Raw genomic sequence first — 19,926 nt, 5'->3', positions numbered from 1 at the left:
TTCCTGGTCAAACCCCTTTTGAAAACATGCCAACTTCATATGCCAGAGCAAATGAGAAAAAGAGATTTGTATACACTTTGGTCAAACTGGCAGGAGAGGTCAAAGCTTGGGGTTGGGGCTCAGCGGTCATTCCCTGAGAGCCCCAGGCAGTCACTGACCAATACCCAGGTCTATGCAGTGAACGGTGCGGGCCGTGGGATCAGGAGTGATGGCAACTATGGCATTCGAGCCCAAAATTTTCTGTTGATTTTTTTAAAAATTTATTTGGTTGCACCAGGTCTTAATTGTGACATGCAGGATCTACTTCCCTGAGCTGGGGTCGAACCCCGGCCCCCTGCATTGGGAGAGCGGAGTGTTTTTTAAAAAAAATTTTTCTCTGCCAGCCTAACCAATTACATATGAGCCTAATCAGGCTAGTCGGGCTTCCCTGGTGGCACTAGTGGTAAAGAACTCCCCTGCCAACATAGGAGACCTAAGAGACGTGGATTTGATCGCTGGGTTGGGAAGATCCCCTAGAGGAGGGCATGGCAACCCACTCCGGTGTCCTTGCCTGGAGAAGCCCACCGACAGAGGAGCCTGGTGGCCTAGAGTCCACAGGGTTGCAACGAGTCAGACACAACTGAAGTAACTTAGCACACTAATCTGGCTAAGAGGTGGCCATCTGTACCTCTTTGTGAAAGGGTGGGGATGGGTGTCTGAAAAAGCCTGTTTTTCCTTCTTGGCCAGGACTCCCCCCTTGAACTCCTCCTTTCTTGAATTTTGAAAGATTGCTGTTGCTGTAAAGGGCGTATTTCCGGACTGTGGAGGAGAGCACCTAGGGAGGGGTTCTGGGATGGTGGGACAAGTTTCTCAAGGTTGGTTATGTGGAAAGTCCCTCTGGTGGTAACTGGGGAGACAGCGGTTCAGCTCCTTCTGGAGGTAGGACAGGTGGCATCTTAGCCCTGCCCTCACCTAGTGCTTTCGGCTGAAGGACTTCAAAGGATACACACCTGCTCGCAGCCTGCTTCCTCCCTACGTCCTGCACAAAACCAGACAAACAGGGCTCAGGGCTCTGATCTGTTCTTTTTATTGTGTTTTTTTTTTTAATGAAAGGGTCTCAGATGGCAAGGAAAGATCTGGCTCTCTGGCTTCTAAGCCAATTCCTCAGAGAGCCCCAGGCATCATCGTGAGGAGACCCCTCCTCGCTCCTCTCTGCTCAGCCCTCATTCACCAGGGGGAGGGGCTCATGTTCAGACTCCTGGCCCAGGGACAAGCCCTTCCCCATGGAACTTCTGGCTTATTGTCAAAGGTCATCTTGGTTCCTAGAGAGAGAGAGACAGGCTGGCTTGCAAGGCCCTGGCCCAGGGCCAACAGGCCCCTTTGGGGATGTGCCTCTTCGCTGGTCATCTCCTCTCCCGATCCTGCTCGCCCATGGAGCCCAGGCCCCTCTGTTAGGTCATCCGTGTCCATCCTCTGTCACCTCGCTCCAAGCTCCTCCCTTCCTCCTTACTCACAGGGTCCCTTCCTTTTCACACTCCCCAACCCCACCCCACCCCAAGCCCTCGATACCTTCCTATTTGTAATCGTTCCCTGGCCCAGCCTCCCTAGCCCTCCACTCTTATTTTTTGGCCCGCCCTGGCCCCCACCTCTCCACGCTTCTGTCCGGGCCTTTGGCTCTGACTCCGGCTCCGGCTCCGGCTCCGTCCAGGACCCCGGGATCCCCGAGAGCTGCCGGAGCCTCTGGAGGAGTTGCTGCCGGCTGTGGAACAGGTGCTCGTGCCCTGGCCCCGGGACAGGAAGCTCGGTCGGCTATAGGGGAGCCAGGCTTCTTCTGCAGCAGGAGACAGAAGGGCAGCTGGACTCAGGTAGGGGGCCGAACAGGGCTGCTTCCCCCTGCCTCGTGCTGCCCTGACCGCCACCTCAGCTCTGGAAGAAGAGTGGAGGGCATACCATCCTGGGGACTGAGAAGCAGCAGCAACTGGCCCAGCCCATAGCCCTGACATAACACGTGCTCAGAAGCCTGCAGGGAGCGCCCTCACTCCCGCTGCCATGAAGAGAGGGCCTTGGGAAAGGAGGGACAGAGCGCCCAGCCCCCACACTGCACCTGGGCTCCAGTCCTGGGGAAGGATAAGATTTGGGAACTGGAGGAAATTCTGCCCAGAGAAAGCTAGAGAGACAAGTGTCTTTGGCGTTGATGCATGAACCCAGTTGGAGGTCAAGGGTGAGCTGGCTTGAAAATGAGCGCACCCTTGGCACCCTGCATACACTAGGCTGCCCTCCCAAAGCCCACCCTCTCTGTAGCCATGGCCCTCCTTACCATCTGGGTGGGGGCGCCGCTGGGCCCCCAGGGGCGCGGCCTGCACCAGTCTCCTCTCCCCACCGTGCTCCCGCTCCTGTTCCAAGGAGGACATGCTGCCTGCTGCTCTCAGCCCCAAGGCCCAGCTTGCCTCTTCCTCCGGTGGTGGCAGGGGTGGCGGGGGCAGGTCTGGGGAGAGACCTGCTGTCAGCCGGGTCTCCTGCTTCTCCTGACCCCAGTCTTTCTCCCACTCCCACTCCCTGGCACTGGGAGGCTGTGAAGGAACAGCCTGAGGTTTGGGTTCACTGGCTCCCTCCTCCAGCCTGTCCCCACTCCTGTCCCCACCTCCTAGGCTCACGGCCCCCTCACCTCCAGGACTGTGCTCCCGCCTGTAGGGAAAAGCCTTGGGTTTCTTCCGGATTCGGGCGCGGGGCCCATGCAATGGAGGAGTCAGCTCTCCAGGCACCTGCCGGGCTCTCCCTGCAGCATTGGGAGATGGGACAGATAGATAAGAGAGGGGGTCAGGAAAGGGGCTCGAGGGTGAAGGGGAAACAAGGTTTTGGGAGGATGCGGAGGTGTGGGGCAAGCTGAGGGGTCTACAGACTCACCAGGGGCACTGCTGGCTGTAGCAGGAACGGGGCTGGGGATGTGATGGGGGCCAGAAGGGCCAGCACCCAGGCCGGCGGGCCTCCCTTCGTGGCTACTCAGGGTGGGCTGGGAGACACTAAGAGGGGAGCTTGGCCCGAGGGGCACCCTCCTGCAATGAGACGAGACTGCATTTGTTTGCTCAGCAAACACTAAGTCCCTCCTCTGTAGCAGGCACTGGGCTAATCAGTCAGCCTAATACTCAGATGAAAAAGACACAGCATGTCCCCCACAAAGCTCCCACCCTAGTGCAGTATGAGGAAACCCATCTCTAAAATGCCCCAGGAAGCTTGCAGGGTAAGCTTGCAGGGTCTCTCTGATGGAGAAAGTCTGGAGAGAGTGAGAGACTTGGTTTGTCTCCACGTTTCTCCTCAAGTCACACTTTCACCCCGATACAGTCATGAGACCTCCAGACCCCAGATTCATCCATCCATCCATGCGTTCATCCATCCATCCACACACTGAATAGAGATGTACAGAGGGCTATAACATGCAAGGTACTATATACCTCCCTACCTGGGCATCTGGTGGAGGTGGGGAATGTCAGTGGGGGGCTGGGGAGGGTCAGGAGGTGAAGGGGTGAGAGTGGCTGTGGACTGCTGCCCATAGGAAGGTGTGGGAGAGGGGGTTTGTCCTCGGGACGGAGGGACCAAGCACCCCCCACCGGAGCTGGGCTCTGCCGCATGGCTCCTCTCAGGCATCGGTGGGCACCACTCTCCTGGGTCTGAGCTGGGGGCAAAGAGGCAGGAGGGTAAGGATGACTGAATAGCTTCATACCCTCCCTTTGACCTTCCGTTGCCCCTTCCCTTCTTCTCCCAGCATTTTCTCCCTCCTTGCCCTGGCAGGAGGCCCTGGGCTGGTCCTTTGTGTATAGGCATCTGCAGGCAGTGAGCATCCTTACCTGCCCTCCAGCTCCTCCTCAGGCCCCTCTATGCAGCTCAGTTCACAGGAAGGGGGCGGGGGAGGCAGGGCTTCTGGCCAGTTGAGAGAAGGCATCTGTACAGGCTTTCCTAGAAGCTTCACTTTGCCTCCCCTGGCTCCTGAGAACAGGATGGGGGCGCACAAGACTCAGGCAGGAAAGAGGCAGAGGTGAGACACATCAGAAGGAAGTGCTGCACTAGGTCCCAGAGGGGAAGCCTGGAGGATGCTCTTGGGGAGGTGCTGCTCAGGGCTCAAAGTGGGGTGTTGGAAACTGAAGTCATACCACTGTCCCCCTGGCTCCATTCTGGGGGAGCGTACGGGCTCCAGGTGCCTGGATCTCCTGAGGGGTGTGGGGGGAACCCCCCGTGGAAGGTCTGCAGCTCCTCTCCGGCTGGGTCGATGGTGCTGTAGACAGGACCCTCAGCAGAGGCGGCTGTGCCCCGGGCCGTCTGAGCCAGGTAGAGGGAGATCCCTGCTTCTGAGGGGGAGAGAGCGAGAGGCTCAGGGGAGCAGATGGGGCAGAAACAGGAAAACAGAGGATGACAGAAGAATGGAGGGTGAGAGGAGATCCCACTTCTTCCCCCACGCCAAGCCGGGGTAAAGTTTGTGTGGGTATTAGTTGCTCAGTTGTGTCCAAATCTTTGGGACCCCATGGACTATAGCCCATAGGCTCCTCTGTCCATGGAGTTCTCCAGGCAAGAACACTGGAGTGGTTATCTATTCCCTTCTCCAGGGGATCTTCCCGACCCAGGGATCGAACCCGGGTCTCCTGCATTGCAGGCAGATTCTTTACCATCTGAGCCACCAGGGAAGCTGGTGATCTTCTTCCCCAACCCCAAGTCGGGGTAAAGGTTAGGCACTAGAGAGTCTCCCCTAACTCCCAAGAGCCTCCCAAAGAGGCTCCCAAGAGCCTCAGCAAGAAGGGACTCCCTGGCCCCCTTCAGTTTACCCCAGCAGTGGAGAGGAGAGAGGGTGTGGGGCCTCCTGCTGCTGCCCTCCCCTCCCAGGGCGGGAAGCAGACCTCCTTACCATTGTAGTATCTGTCATCCGGGTCAGGATTGCTCGGGCAGCAGCTTCCCCTGGGGTCCTGGGCTGAGGGGCTCCGAGATGAGTGAGGCCACGAGTCTGGCAGCCACGGGTAGGGAGCAGGGCCAAGGCCCATTGGTGGCCTGAGGGACAGCAGGTGAACACTGGGGACAGAGAGCCTGCAGAGGCCAGCAAAGTAAGGCAGGCAGGGGTAACGGGAGCTGAGGACTGAAATGGGGAGTATAGGGGTGGGAGGAGGGAGAAGCGCAGCACCAGGAGGCCGGCAGGTGTGGGGACAGAGGGACTGGTCTCTTGGGGGAGGGGATCATTCTTGGGAGCTGAGCTAAGAGCATTACCTGGAACTGGCCGCCGACAGGCCCTCTGAATGTGGGAACGACACTGGGGAAGGTGAGGGGGAGACTGTGAGAAGCGCCCCTACCTGGGATCTGAACCCTACTCCCCACCCCGGAGGCAGAGACAGATGTCTTACCTGCAGGTGTGTAGGCAAAGGAGGCTTCCAAAAAGGAACCCGTGAGAGAAAGAAGAAAAGGGAAGGAAGGTCAGAAATATCCATATTCCTGTCCACTCCCTGGCTCTGGTCCTAATTATGCCACTCGGGCGGTACCTTGGACCAAGTTCATAGGAATTCCTAAGGCTTCGACTCAGGCATCAGTATTTTTCTAAAGCTCCCCAAGTGATTCCTGCGTGTAGCCAAGACAGAACCTTTTATCTAAGAGACCTCAGATCTTTCCAGACAGGCACCATCCCAGGGAGGAGAACTCAAGTCTCCTCCTTTCAGCGGGCCCCCCTCCCTTCCATCCAGACCCCGCTTGATAATTTATCACCTGGGCTTGTGGCCACACTCCCTCTGCCAGCCCCCAGGCTCCAGGAAGTGAGTTTCCCTCCCTCCACCAGACTTGCCCCTTCTCTACTGAAAGTATTAGTCACTCAGTCGTGTCTGACTCTTTATGACCTCATGGACTGTAGCCTGCCAGGCTCCTCTGTCCATGGAATTCTCCAGGCAAAGATACTGGAGTGGGTGGCCATGTCCTCTTCCAAGGCATCTTGCCGACCCTGGGGTTGAACTCGGGTCTCTTACATTTCCTGTATTGGCAGGCAGGTTCTTTACCACTAGCGTCACCTGGGAGGCCCACTTCTCTACTGGGGCTGACTGCAAAGCTTGTTCCTCCCCATACACCAGGAGTCTAAAGGACAAAATCTCACCCCTCTCTGCAGACTCCATCCCCTCTGGAATTCGCCCTCCCCCCCCAACCCCCCAACCCCCGCCCCCCTGCTTCCAACAGCTGGGGATTCCACCATGGGCATCCTGCCTCTGTCCAAGGGGCTGAGCTTCAGTGCGACTCTTCCCATGACCTCCACCCCCCACCCTGCCCCCGCCAGCAGCTGAGTCCTTCCTGAAGCACAAGCTGGAATCAAGATTGCTGGGAGAAAAATCTATAACCTGAGATATGTAGGTGACACCACTGTTATGGTAGAAAGTGAAGAGGAGCTAAAGAGCCTCTTGATGAAAGTGAAAGAGGAGAGTGAAAAAGTTGGCTTAAAGCTCAACATTCAGATAACTAAGATCATGGCATCTGGTCCCATCACTTCATGGCAAATAGATGGGGAAACAGTGAGAGACCTTATTTTCTTGGGCTCCAAAATCACTGCAGATGGTGACTGTAGCCATGAAATAAAAAGACGCTTGCTCCTTGGAAGAAAAGCTATTATCAACCTGCTGCTACTGCTAAGTCGCTTCAGTCATGTCCGACTCTGTGCGACCCCATAGACGGCAGCCCACCAGGCTCCTCCATCCCTGGGATTCTCCAGGCAAGAACACTGGAGTGGGTTGCCATTTCCTTCTCCAATGCATGAAAGTGAAACGTGAAAGTGAAGCCGCTCAGTCGTGTCGGACTCTTCGCGACCTCATGGACGGCAGCCCACCAGGCTCCTCCGTCCATGGGATTTGCCAGGCAAGGGTACTGGAGTGGGGTGCCATTGCCTTCTCCGATTACCAACCTAGACAGCATATTAAAAAGCAGAGACTTGACTTTACCAACAAAGGTCCGTCTAGTCAAAACTATGGTTTTTCCGGTAGTCTCGTATGGATGTGAGAGTTGGACTACAAAGAAAGCTGAGCACCGAAGAATTGATGCTTTTGAACTGTGGTGTTGGAGAAGACTCTTGAGAGCCTCTTGAAATGCAAGGAGATCAAACCAGTCAATCCTAAAGGAAATCAGTCCTGAATGTTCGTTGGAAGGACTGATGCTGAAGCTGAAACTCCAATACTTTGGCCACCTGATGCGGAGAACTGACTCAATAGAAAAGACCCTGATGCGGGGAAAGATTGAAGGCAGGAAGAGAAGGGGAGGTTAGAGGACAAGATGGTTGGATGGCATCACCGACTCGATGGACGTGAGTTTGAGCAAGCTCAGGGGAGTTGGCGATGGCCAGGGAAGCCTGGCGTGCTGCAGTCCATGGGGTCGCAAAAAGTCGGACACAACTGAGCGGCTGAACTCTCGATTCTCCGCGCCTCCCTTCCTGGGGGAGCGAGATCTCAAGGCTCCGCCCACCCCACCCCACCTACGTCGAGTCTCCCAGCCGCCGGCCCCTCAGGCTGGGCTCTCACCGGTGTAGTGACTGAGCTCCTTGCGCTGCCTCCGGCGCCGGTAGAGGGCGCCGCAGAGCCCGAGGAGCAGCGCCCCGCAGGCGGCGCCGCTGCCCGCGAGGAAGGCCGGCTCCCGCAGCACCCTCGCCAGCCGCTCCGCCAGCCCCGGGCCCGCCTCGAGCCCAGGCTCCAGCTCCGGCGGGGACGCTGCGGGGGTCAGAGAGGTGAGGGGAGTAGAGGCAACTCTACCCCAGGACACCCCCCGCCCCACTCCCGAAACCCCAGCTCCTCCCGCGCACCCGCTCCGGACTCACGCAGCTGCACAGACACCGGGGCGCTGGCCACGCCCACGCCCGCGCTGGTGGCCGCCGCCACCTGGGTCCGGTAGAGGAGACCGGGCAGCAGGCCCCGCAGCACCGCCGAGCGCGCCCAGCCCGCCGCGGACCGGTTGAGATGAAAGCGGCTCTCGTTGCCCAGGCACCAGATCTGGGGAGGCCGAGACCCGGGCTTAGAGAGTCAGAAGTGGATCTCTGAATGGTGGGGATGACGCCTCGGCCAGGCGTAATTCGCTCGCAGAGAGCACTCTGAAACCTCTCTCCTCTACCCGGACCTCGTCTCTAGTCCGAAAGCCAGTCCTAGGTTCCCTCCTCCCTGATCCTAACCTTCTCCCTCCACTGCCCAGCCTGCCCACCCAGGCCCTTCTCAACCCCTGCACCTGGTATTCCTCGATGACCCCATTTTGCTGCGAGGGGAGCGGAGGTTCCCAGGACACAGTGATACTGCTGTTGCCTTCACCCCCCAAGGCCACGGCCACTCCCTGGGGGGGACCACTGGGGGCTGGGCCAGGGTGGAGCATGGTGAGAAGGACACAGACAGTCATTGCAAGCTGCCCCTCCAGCCCCAACCTTGCTCATCCTCCCAGTGCTAACCTCTTAGGGAACTGAGAGGCGTGTCTCCCCCCCCCCTTTGCCCTCTCCAGGCAAACCTTCCTCCTCCCCTCTCTCTCTTCCCTCCTGTCCACCCATCAGCGCTGTGCCCCACTCCCTTACCCTCTTCAGGAATGCTCCTGGTCACCAAGGGGCTTTCAGCCCCCAGCTCCTCCTGGCCTTGAGCTTGCACCTTGACCTGGACTTGGGTCCCTGGGGGGAGTCCCCTTAGCACTGTGCTTTGCTGGCTTGGGTACGGTAGGTCCAGCACCGACCAGCTTCCCCCATCAGGTCCTGCAACCCTCCAAGACACCCGGAAACCTTGCACCAGCTGGACTGGGCCGTCTACCTGTGGGAGGCAGGACAGAGGATGCCAGAGGAGGGGCTGGAGCCAACAAGTCCTCCTGTCACAGCCCCTCCTTCACGCTGCAGTCTTCCCCAGCCACGCACCTTGCACACTCCCGTACGCATTCCCCTGTGTCCCCCATCATCATGCCTGCCCTTACGCTCATCCCTGGGCCACACTCACGGTCCAGGACACCTGCAGAGTCCGAGGCCCAAGGACTACAGGCTCCTCCAGACGCACAGCCACTTCGGCCAGTCCCTGCTGGCCTCTCCATGGGTCCTCCACTGGCCTGGATGGGCTGCTGTCTGCTGGCCAAACAGTCCACTCAGCAAGGGCCTCTGGGACGGGGAGCCAGGACTGAGGGCATGTGTATGTCCCCTGCCCTGACCCACAGACCACTACTTAGTACTTTGGAGCCCATCCCAGAGTCAGGAGATGGCTGGTCAAGGGAAGAGCTTCCAGAGGTGGGCCAGGGTAGCCTGCTTTCTGCATATATTTGTTGTTGTTCAGTTGCTAACTTGTGTCCAACTCTGCGACCCCATGGACTGCAGCAGGCCAGGCTTCCTTGTCCTTCACTATCTCCCAGAGTTAGTGCTCAGATTCATGTCCATTGTGTTGGTGATGCTATCTAACCATCTCATCCTCTGCCACCCTCTTCTTCTTTTGCCTTCAATTTTTCCCAGCATCAAGGTCTTTTCCAATGAGTTGGCTCTTTGCAGATTTATATATATATTTTTTTTTTCTTTGCCTGAATGCATAGCATGCAGAATCCTGGTCCCCTGAACAGGGGTTGAACCTGTGCCCAGTGCAGTGGAAGGAAGCACGAAGTCCTAACCACTGGACCGCCTGGGGATTCCCTTGCACCTTTCAAGGCCTTGTTCCTCATCTCTCACGTGAAGACGTCCCTCCAAGTTTCCTTCTGGTCTTGTTATCTATAAGTAAAGGCTCGGAAGGGAGGAGCTACCAAGATGATTGAATCAGTCTCTCTCTCTCTCTTTCTCTCTCTTGCCTCTTCTCTTGTTCCCTCAGTGAAAGGGAAGCATGACTCCCTCTTCCAGGCCCAGCCACCAGCACAGAAACTGGAAGCAGGTAGGTGCCATAACTTGCAGGCAGGGGGTGCTCTGCGGGGTTGCATGCCATACCTGTGATCCAGAGATCCAGGCCTTACTCACCCTGGGTGCGGACGGGCTCAGAGACAGGGCTGGGCTCACTGAGGCCCCAGGCTCCCACGGCTCGCACCAGGAACAGGTAGATCGTACTGGGCTGCAGACCGCTGACCGTGTGTGTCTCCAGCTGCACGCCATCCGCCACTGTCCGCCACGTGTTACCAGCAGCTTGGCTACAAGAATGAGGTCACAGGGCTGTGCCAGCCCAAGCTGTCTGTTCCCTCTCATCCATTCTCTGTCACCCCCTCCTCTAACTGCTCCTCAGCTGGGGAGACAGAACTGGTAAACCTCTTCCCACCACAGCCAAGACTTTGCAGACACAGGGGTGCCTCCCGGTAGCTTTCCAGGTTTGCATTGGAAACTTCCTCTGTACCTGAAGGCCTCTATCACATACGAGGTGACTGTGGCCCCAGCTTGTGGGTTGGGCTTCCAGGTCAGAGTAATGCTGTTCTTGGTGATCTCAGTGACCACAGGCTGCGAGGGAGGTCCCGGAGGGGTACTGGGTTCTGCAGGGGGGTCTGGTGTTGCTCCCTGGTCTTCTGCAATGAGGAGATAATCTTTGAGTAGAACGATGGGCCCGGTGTAATCTCCTCTTTCCCAGAGGAGCCATGAGAATGGTGACCCTGGAGCCGGGGACAGAGTGAACTGACCCTGCTCACATCTGTTCCCACAGGTACCACTTCTGTCCTCCCCCCAAGAGCCACAGCCATGGCCTTTGGAAGATAAAACCAGTTCTGGGGTTTGAGGGGGAGGTATTGACCACCTTTGAGGCCAATCTGGAGAAGAGTGCTGGCAAAAAATGAGAGAACAAAGGAAAAACTCACCCCGCCTCCTAAGCCAGCCACTCCAGGCGGCCTCCCCTGTGGAGCTCTTGGCCACACAGCTGTAGAATCCCATGTGCCCCTCCTGCAGGAGAGGGTGGAGAAACTGGCACACTGGGAGTGAGCAAGGCGAAGGGTGGAGGTGGGCATATAGGAGGATGGGGAGGATGCTGTCCACTCTGCAGCAGTGGTCCCCAGCCCTTTTGGCACCAGGGACCAGTGCCAAAATGGAAGACAATTTTTCCATGAATAGGGAGGTAGTTGGGGGATGAGTCTCATAAGGAGCACGCCACCTAGATCCCTCCCATGTGCAGGTCACAGTAGGGCTCACCCTCCTGTGAGAATCTAATGCCAGCCACCGCTGATCTGATAGGAGGCAGAGCGCAGGCGGTTATGTGAGCAATAAGGATTGGCTGTAAATACAGGTGAAGCTTTGCTCGCTCACCTGCTGCTCACCTCCGGCTGTGGCGCCCGGTTCCTAAGAGGCCCGGACCAGTACTGGTCCATGGCCTGGGGATCGGGGACTCCCTGCTCTAGGTGGTCTGAGAGCAGAGGGACAGAGATGGAGTTCAAGTCGCAGCAGGCACTAGAGTGGGGCACACAGACCACGCAGCCGTTCTCAGTTACTTGGGGTCCAGGAGTGAGCCTAACCTGCACGCTGGCGATGTACAGGGTACCATTGGCCATTACACTGAGTTGGACGTCATCCCCTTGCAGCCACTGCCCATCCTTCTTCCACTGGACACTAGGCTGGGGATTCCCGCTCACTCTGCATGGCAGCCACACGGAGGAGCCCAGTGCCAGCGTCTGGTTGGCTGGTCCCTGGAGGATGATGGGAGGCAGTCCTTCCAGGGAAGCTAAGAGAGGAAGAACTTGGGCATCTCAGGCGAGGGTCCTGGGTTCAGGCAACCAGCTCCTTGTCCTCGTCTCTACCCCTTCACTTCCCCTCCCCTGGATATCGGCGGGGCTTCTATAGCCATGTGTTCTCTCTGCCTGGGATCAGCCATCCATTAGTGGCTTCTGTACCTGGTTCCCAAACCTCACGGACATGTGCCAGGAACATGCCTCTCCCCATGCAGACATATTACATAGAATCCAAGAAAAACAGACCTTTTTTAGCTATTACCTCTTTCCAGCCCTATCTCCATAGGCACGTACCTCCTTTTACCTCCAGCAGAGCCTTGGCCAGGACGCTGCCGGCCACACTGACAGCCTGGCACACGTAGTATCCTGCATCCCTGCTCTGCACTTCAGTGATGTTGAGCTGGCCTCTGGGAGAGACTGAGAAGCGCCCTGTGGGCTGAAGCGACTGACTGGGGAATAGCAGAGCCTGGGGACAGAGCAAGCAACAGAGCCCGGTGGCACCTGCCAGGGAGAACTCTGCATTCTCAGCAACCCCAGGATCCAGAGAATGCCTAAGGTTCTAGTTCATAACGCTCTCCCTAGCCAGTTTTGTGACCTGAGGCAAACTAGTTAAGCCTATTCACAACAGTAACAGAGTTTTATTAGATGATTTGGGGGTATACATCTCAGCATTTCTAGTTGGGGAAATCTGAGCAACCTTCCTGAGACCCACTTTCCCCAAATTTGACTCTTAGAGGGTAGTTATAAGGATTAAATCAAGTAATTGCGTGAAACTCTTTCAGTAGATTGAGTGAGAAATATTAAGTATATTCTGCTTCTTTCTGGTTCTAACATTTTACATTAGATACACAGAAGGTAGGGAAGCAGGTTTGGGTTTCAGGGAAAATGACACCATGCTGAGCCCCTCTCTGATATCTATTCCCACCCTCTACTACCATCAGCATTTAAAAAATATTTATGTATCTGGCTGCACCGGGTCTTAGTTGCACTGGGTATTTGTTGCGGCATGTGGGATCTTTACTTGGGGCATGAGAACTCAGTGGAGGCATATGAGATCTAGTTACTTGACCGGACATCAAACCCAGATCCCCGGCATTAGGAGTGCAGAGTCTTAGCCACTGGACCACCAAGGAAGTCCCTATTATCAGCATTTTTATTCATTTAAGAAAATAATTAAAATGTAGCAGTTCGCAGTGCTAGAAGATACTGGAAAATCGGGGCTGTGGATATGCAGTGAGGTGGTGGTGGCCTGGTTTCCTAGTGGGGTGGGTTTAATCAGACTTAAATTTTGTTTTATGGGCTTCCCTGGTAGCTCCGCTGGTAAAGAATCAGCCTGAAATGCGGGAGACCCGGGTTCAATTTTGTTTTATGCCGAGTTCCATACCAAAGCTGCTCAGAACTCTGAATTGCCTGTGAAGGTTAAAGAGGGGTGACCGTGAGCTCCCCCTGGTGGAAGTCTTTTGTAAGTAGGTGAGCCCGTCACTTTCTACCCTGAGCAGCTTTGGTATGGAACTCACTTTCCAGAGCAGGATGCTAAAGTCCAGGCCCAGGAGTGGGGAGGAGGGAGGATCTAATTGGATCAGCTACATCCCCAGCACGTGCGTGTGTGCTAAGTCACTCAGTCGTGTCTGACTCTGCGACCCCATGGACTGTGGCCTGCCAGGCTCCTCTGTTCATGGAGATTCTCCAGGCAAGAATACTGGAGTAGGTAGCTACTCCCTTCTCCAGGGGAATCTTCCCAACCCAGGTATCAAACCCTAGTCTCTTATATCTCCTGCATTGGCTGGCAGGTTCTTTACCACAAGTGCCACCTAGAAAGCCCACATCCTCTGGATAGCCTTGTCCAAAACAGAAGGATTCTCCAAGGAATTCCCATATAGGACTGTTCCCTGCCACCTAAATATATTCTCCTTTTTCCAGGCCTTTTATATTCATTACCTTATTTAATCCTCCCAAATAACCTGCATGGGTTTCTGGGAGGAAGGGTAAGACTGAAGCCCAGAGAGAAGTTTGCAGAATGTGAGAGGAGGGAGGCCAAGACCCAGAGGAGGAGCTGTGGACAGGCCCTGGGAGCTGGCCACCTACTTGACTTCCCTCCTTCTGCCAGAAGATGGCAGGCGGGGGGTTGCCTTTGGTCTCGCACTGGAAAGCCACGCTGTCTCCAGGAGCTGCCATCTGGTCCTGGGGTTGGGTTACCAGCTGGGGTGGGACTGGGAAGGGGAGGGAGATAAAGGAGCAGGGAGTCAGGGGCACTAAGGGAGGAACAGGAGAGAGAAGCCTGAGCTTGGCTTAGGGAGAAGCAGATATCTGTCTCCTGCTCAAGCCTGTTTAGCTTTCTCTTCCTTCCTCTCCTCCTAGAAGCCTCAGGGTGTGTGTGCTTAGTCCCTCAGTCATGCCCAAATCTTTGTGACCCCATGGACTGTAGCCCACCAGGCTCTTCAGTCCATGGGGATTCTTCAGGCAAGAATACTGGAGTCTCAGGGGACCCACTCATATCTCCTGCTCTGTCCTTTCTCCGCCTTCTCCACCTCCACCCATCCTCCACCTGCCCTCGTCCCATGCCCACCAAGGCTGGCCCAGGGGCGCCCTCACCATGAACAATGAGGGAGCCGGATGCTTCAGCGCGGCCCACGCTGTTCTCCGCCACACAGGTGTACGTCCCCTCATCTTCAGCACTCACACGCCTGATCTGAAGTCTGTGGTCGCTCTGGATCTCGTACCTGCTCCCCTCCCCACCCCCAGGCTGGGTTGGCCACAACTACAGACCCCTTCTCGCATCCCCCAGGATGGACACCAGAATTAGGGTACGTAAGGACAACATAGACCTCTGCAGGGACAGAAGCTGGTACTCATGGACCCATGAATGGAGGTGGGGACTGGTTGGGGCAGGGCCACAGGCTCTGGGAACAGACTGCGTGGTCCAATGAGAAGCATCTACCTTCTTTTTCTTTTTCCAGTTTTCTAGGGCTGGGTATGTTCTTGAGCTGATTGGGTCTCCTTACAGGCAGTAGGAGGGGCCTTCTCACCTGCCTGTGGGCAGTTCCCCATCCTCCTTGCGCCAGCGTAGACGAGGAGGGGGATCCCCCTGCACCTCACACGGAAAGTCAACGGGGGCACCAGCGAGGACCACCTGATTGACAGGTCTACGCAGGAAGGAGGGACGCTCTGTGGAGGGGTGGGGGGAGTGAAGAGTCAGTGGGTCTGCACAGCTACTCACTCCCTGGGCTGCCCACTCCCGTAACTCCCAAACTGCACAAGCCTACCCAGGACCACAAGTTTGGCTGCCCCACTCTCCCGTTCTCCAGCCATGTTGGAGGCCACGCACACATACATCCCTGCGTCATTCTTGAAAGTGTGTGACATCATCAGCTTCCCTCCACGGATCTGCAGAGTAATCATGGAGACTTGGGTCCTTTATAGCCACGGCTGCACACTTGTTTATTTGATCCTCACAGCAAGCCAATGAAGACGACCAGTGGAGTTGGCCCCTTATAGCAGTAGTAGTCGCTCAGTCGTGTCCAACTCTTTGCAACCCCATGGAGCCCGCCAGGCTCCTCTGTCCATAGGATTCTCCAGGCAAGAATACTGGAGGATCTCCACGGGATCCTCCTGACTTAGGGATCGAACCCAGGTCTCTTGCACTGCAGGCAGATTCTTTACCATCTGAGCCACCAGGGAAGCCCTCTAAGGAATCCTTAAGTGATTTGCCCAAGATAGGGCTCAGGTGCAATCTTTGCTCCTGTAGCCCAGACCACCTCCCACCAGTCCATGGGGCATCATCATACCCCCACCTTCTTACACCAATTCCATCTTACCCATGCTGATTTATCCGCCATTCAGTAGCTGACTCTCAGCCTCTGGTCAGCTAATGCCCCAATTTAAAATCTCTTATTGCTTCCAGGACATCCCCCACCACCCCCACCCTTCCAAGACCTTTAGATTCAGACCTTTCTCCTTTGACGCTTGTCCCAGATCTCTAGCCTAAGGGCCTGACCTTCAGGATGTTCCTGGTCAGGACCTGGCTCCTAGTGAGATCCTCAGCCCTGGTCTCACCCCTCACCGTGATCCTCCCCTCCTCCTCCTTGAGTCTAACACCATCCTTCTTCCAGGACACCGAAGGCTCTGGGTGGCCTCGGGGGGGCACGCATTCCATTACGGCAGGCTCCCCCACTGCCACCACCGCGTTCCCAGGAGACTGCCGGAAATCATCGCGGAGGACTGGAGCGAGGGAGAAAGAGAAAGCCAGAATGAATGACCAGAGGAATAAATAGGGTGTGGGGTGACATAACTGGGTGAGGACCCGGGAAAGGGTTTGGGGGAAGAGCTGCATCACCACCGCAGGCCAGAGCTCTTCTCCGGCTGCGATAAGACCAGGCCCGCTTCCCCCTCTGGCCAAAGAGAAGGTTTAAGGGAGGCTGCTGATGGGGTGAGATTGGGACTGGCTTCGCATGGGATTACCCGCTGCCCTCCCACCTCCCCGAGGCTCTGGCAGCGACCAGCAGACTCCTACCTGCCACTTCTAAAGAGGCGTTTCTACTAGCCGCTGCCCCCAGGTAGTTGCGCGCCACGCAAGTGTAAACACCCTCGTCTGGCCGCGAGCGGCGCCCGTGCACGATGCGCGGGAAGAAGAGGGCGCCGCTGGGCAGCAGCAGGCGGTGGGCGCGCGGGTCCTCGCGCGCCGTGGCCACGCGCGCCCCATTCTTGTACCACTCGATGTTGGGCCGGGGCCGGCCCTCCGCGCGGCAGGGCAGCGTAGCCGGCTCGCCTCGGGAGACCAGCAGGTCTGGCGGCTGCTCCACGATGCGCGGCATCGCGTCCTCCGGCCCGATCCTTGACCCTGAGGTGGGGTGGATGGCGCAGAGCATTCAGACCCGGAGATCAGAGGAGAGCGCGAGGCTCCAGAGAGAAAAAGAAGCCGACCCGCCCATCCTCTCTCTGGGTAAGGTCGAGTTTCTCCTAGGCATCTGCCCCGCATGTTCTTAGGCTGGAAAGGAGGTGCCTGAGAACAGACGATCAGCAGAGACGCAAGCGCCTAGGGAGCCTGAAGACTCCTGCCTCCTCTCCTGCCAAGTTCAAGTGCAAAGCGACTGGACCACGGCTTGGCAAGTAGACCGCGACTCTAGCCGACTGGTTTCCAGTCCCCCAGCCGCGCTGGTTCGCGGCTCATCCCTGATCTGTGAAAAGCTGACACTTGATTGTCCACTGAAATGGAGAGACCGTGGCCCAGCCTGGGGAGACCATAGGAAAGGGAAGAAGCGAATGATGGGCTGTGGCCTGGGACTGGAAGCGGCCCTTAACCTGGATTCTGTAACTGGGCAGAGTGCCCTTCTCATTGACACCCCTGATAACCAGGTTTCCTGGTCTTTTTAAATCACAAGAATTGAACACAACTGATGATGGAAGAGTCAGTAACGCTTCTTTTCTAAGAAGGCATAGTTTTCAACAGATTATTCTACAGGTTGATGTAGCCAAGAGAGGCTAAGAATCATTGAGAGAGGAATTCGTCTAACTTTTCTTGGTCACTCAAGATCCTTTCACCCGCATGTCTGCTCCTGCCCCTCACTTGGTCTACAGACTTCGGCTCACTTTTCATCTTCAGTTTGGGACCCAGGATCCAGGAGCCGGTTGAGCTCATACACCCAACCCCCAGCTTCTTCAAAAATGGATTTGTACCCCGTAGTGGCCAGTAGGCGTCGCTGCCGCCTTGTCTAACCTGATGTCCTTAAATAACCAAGGACCACTCAACACTTCGGTTCTCTGCCTTCCTGCCCATCCCCATCCTGGCCCTGTTCCAACACTCACGGGGACCTCAGTGGCTTCCAGCCACTGAGTCATACTGAGTTTCATTTTCAGCCCCGGCTCTCAGAAGTTCTTGAGACAAAGCTGCACGGTTTGCCCCAGCCTGGTGCTATCCTGGGGAGAGTGTATAACCAGTTTGGGACAAGATCAGTTTCCCTCCTACTTAGGGAAGGAAGAAATTTTTCTCAATTTCCTCCATCCTAGATGGAAATCTCTGTTTCTCATCTCTTCTCCTCTGTCCCATTCCAGTCCCCATTCAGGCAGACCAGACGGGCAACCCTTTAGTGAGCGGTTAACGCTCAAGAAATGTTATGGAACTGACCAGGGTTGGAATCTCAGACGCCAACACTTCCTAGCTGTAAGAACTAGGGCAAATTATGAACTTCTCTGGGTCGAAGTTTCTTTACCTGTATGTGGGAATTGTGATGCGTTGTCATAAGACCATGGTGTATGTAAAGAACTTGGGAGAAGGCACCATGAATATGGCTAATCTACCTTTAGTTAAGGGCTCTTTCTCCTGGGCCACCTTACCTTATCTTGATCTCTACAGTCTCCACCTGAATCTGACTTTTCCAGGCTCCAATATTCCCTTTCTGCCCTTCACATAACCTCAGGTGTAATGGGAACTGGTTATTGTCAAACTTTACACTGCTTTTGTTACCATTGGGATATTATTCATGCTGAGTTTGTTTCTTCAGTCGCAAAATGTGGCCATCAACGCACCTCCTTACATTTTCGAGTTTAAAGGAGGCAATGTGTTGGCGACAACACTCTGTAAGAGCCCTGGGGGAGCAGAGAGGTTTCCAAAGTGTCTGTGGGGAGGATTCTGTGCTTAATCCCCCTAGGAACCTAGGAGGGTCAAGAGACTGGGGAATCCCAGATCATTCCCCAATTTCTTCCTCCCTGCTCCCTCCACACCTACCATGCCCTTCTCATCAGCTCTTTCCCCTTAATTCCTGTAGACACAGCTGTGGGCGCCCTTTCCCTGGAATTTCTTCCCTGCCATTCCCGGTCTCAGGAGATGCTTCGCAGCAGCTAATGAATAGCTAATAGCCATGCTAATGGGGCTCTGGGGCTCCTCCCCCAGCACCTGGAGCACCCCGCTCACAAACACACTCATTGGCCGGGTCTTCTGGCCACCTTGCAGTCCCCAGCACGGTGCTGATAGATTCGGGTGGGTAGAGGCAGAGGGATGGAGGCTGTGACCTCCAAAGAGGGATCAACTGCAAAGGTGTTCAGGGAAGCACGAGTTTCCGATGTGGCCGGCAGGGGCGCCATCGGGCTCTCCCCAAGCCTCCGGCGGTCCCTTCTCGCCGCCGCCCTGCCGCGCTCCGGGATAGCGCGCTGTCTCAGTCATTTATTAATCACCGTAATTAGAGGTAATGACCTCCCCGCCGGCGCTGGCCGCCTGCCGCAGCTCTGCCGGGGTGGGGCTGCGGTGAGTTCTACCTCTGAGGGGCAAACTTGTAAGTTTCCCTGAAACGGTCGCCGCCGCGGTCGTCTTCTGTAGCAAACACATTAAACATTTTGGCGTCATCACCTTCGTCCTAAGTGAGTTCTTGGAAAACTTAGACTCCCGAAGGGAAACCTGCGCCCTGGGTGGGTCACCGAGTGGCCCGGCTTGGCCCAGGCCCTCGGGTGACTGAGCCCCCTCCTCTACCCTCGGCGCAGTGGGTCCGGGCCTCTCATACTCCGGTTCTTCTCACCTGGGGTGGCTGTGGGCGTCGGTTGGGGAGGTGAGAAGTGGTGGACTCAGTAGCCATCTCCTCCCAAACCCTCGACCTCCCAACGATGTCCTCACTAAGATGTGTTAAGTCCCAAACTACCCATCGGTTCCCACCACCCGGGAGGCGCTGGGAAGCGCTGGAGGGCGCCGCTTGATCCCGGACCTCAAGGCAGGAGCGCTTTGGCCCTCCCCGTCCGCGCCTCCCTCCCACCTTACCCCCATCCCTGGATCTGAAGTCCCCGCGGGGCAGGGTCTTACCGTTGAGAGAAGGATCTCCGGGGGGCAGCAGGCTTTGGTTGAGCGCCGCCACCGAGGAGTTGAAGCCGAAGAGCAGGTCGCTGGAGTTGGAGATGTCCCCGCCCAAGGAGTCCGCGAACAAGTTCATCTGAAGCAGCGTTTTGAGCAGGTAGCGCAGCATGGCGCGCCCAGATGGGGCCCGGGGCTGGGGGCTCGGGGCCCAGCCCCTGGGTCTAAGACCCGCGGGCCGGGAGCCGTAAGCCCCTCCACAGCCTCTACGCGCTGCCCCAGCCACGGTGCCGCTCTCCTGCCGGCGCGCCTGGGTACCGCGCGTGCCTCCGCGCGCCCTTCCTCCTTCCTTCTCTCTCCACCCCCCAGAGCCGGGGTCCCCTGGGAGCCGAGCGGGAGAAAGCAGGTGCCACGCCGATCACCGCGTAATTAAGGGATTAATCCGCCTCTCTCCGCCCTCCACCCCCACCCCGACGGCCACTAGCAGGGCCAGAGACTAGAGTCGCCTAGCGCGCGAGTTGGAGTCCCCGCCCCGCGGCTTGCGCCCGGCTCCAGGC

General features: G+C 56.8%; 1 protein-coding gene across 1 annotated transcript; it reads right to left on the bottom strand.

The window, feature by feature from the left end:
* Positions 1,070-19,723, bottom strand: ROBO3 (roundabout guidance receptor 3). Its single transcript, XM_018042734.1, has 28 exons — positions 19,382-19,723; positions 16,109-16,435; positions 15,659-15,816; positions 14,862-14,982; positions 14,625-14,763; positions 14,191-14,318; positions 13,684-13,808; positions 11,893-12,064; positions 11,386-11,591; positions 10,738-10,819; positions 10,287-10,452; positions 9,920-10,086; positions 8,931-9,052; positions 8,525-8,750; positions 8,191-8,312; positions 7,790-7,961; positions 7,497-7,682; positions 5,358-5,381; positions 5,224-5,266; positions 4,871-5,010; positions 4,125-4,319; positions 3,822-3,960; positions 3,437-3,649; positions 2,884-3,032; positions 2,645-2,755; positions 2,297-2,464; positions 1,626-1,810; positions 1,070-1,301 (listed from the first exon to the last, which is right to left on the bottom strand). Exons 1-28 carry the CDS (start codon positions 19,539-19,541, stop codon positions 1,290-1,292), a joined length of 4,158 nt encoding a protein of 1,385 aa, XP_017898223.1. The 5' UTR covers positions 19,542-19,723; the 3' UTR covers positions 1,070-1,289.

This window comes from Capra hircus, chromosome 29 (assembly GCF_001704415.2).
Source record: "Capra hircus breed San Clemente chromosome 29, ASM170441v1, whole genome shotgun sequence".
Classification (NCBI taxonomy): domain Eukaryota; kingdom Metazoa; phylum Chordata; class Mammalia; order Artiodactyla; family Bovidae; genus Capra; species Capra hircus.
The sequence above is the reverse complement of the archived record's forward strand: the minus strand, read 5'-3'. Positions and strand labels throughout refer to the sequence as shown.

What these genes read in the sequence shown, in the direction of transcription:
- ROBO3 (XM_018042734.1), bottom strand. Translation starts at nt 19,541, where the DNA reads ATGCTGCGCTACCTGCTCAAAACGCTGCTTCAGATGAACTTGTTCGCG. An exon ending in GGGGAACTGCCCACAGGCAG is followed by an intron (nt 14,319 to 14,624) that starts GTGAGAAGGCCC and finishes GGAGGGGAGCAG; the next exon opens with GTACGAGATCCAGAGCGACC. An exon ending in TACAGCCAGCAGTGCCCCTG is followed by an intron (nt 2,756 to 2,883) that starts GTGAGTCTGTAG and finishes CCAATGCTGCAG; the next exon opens with GGAGAGCCCGGCAGGTGCCT.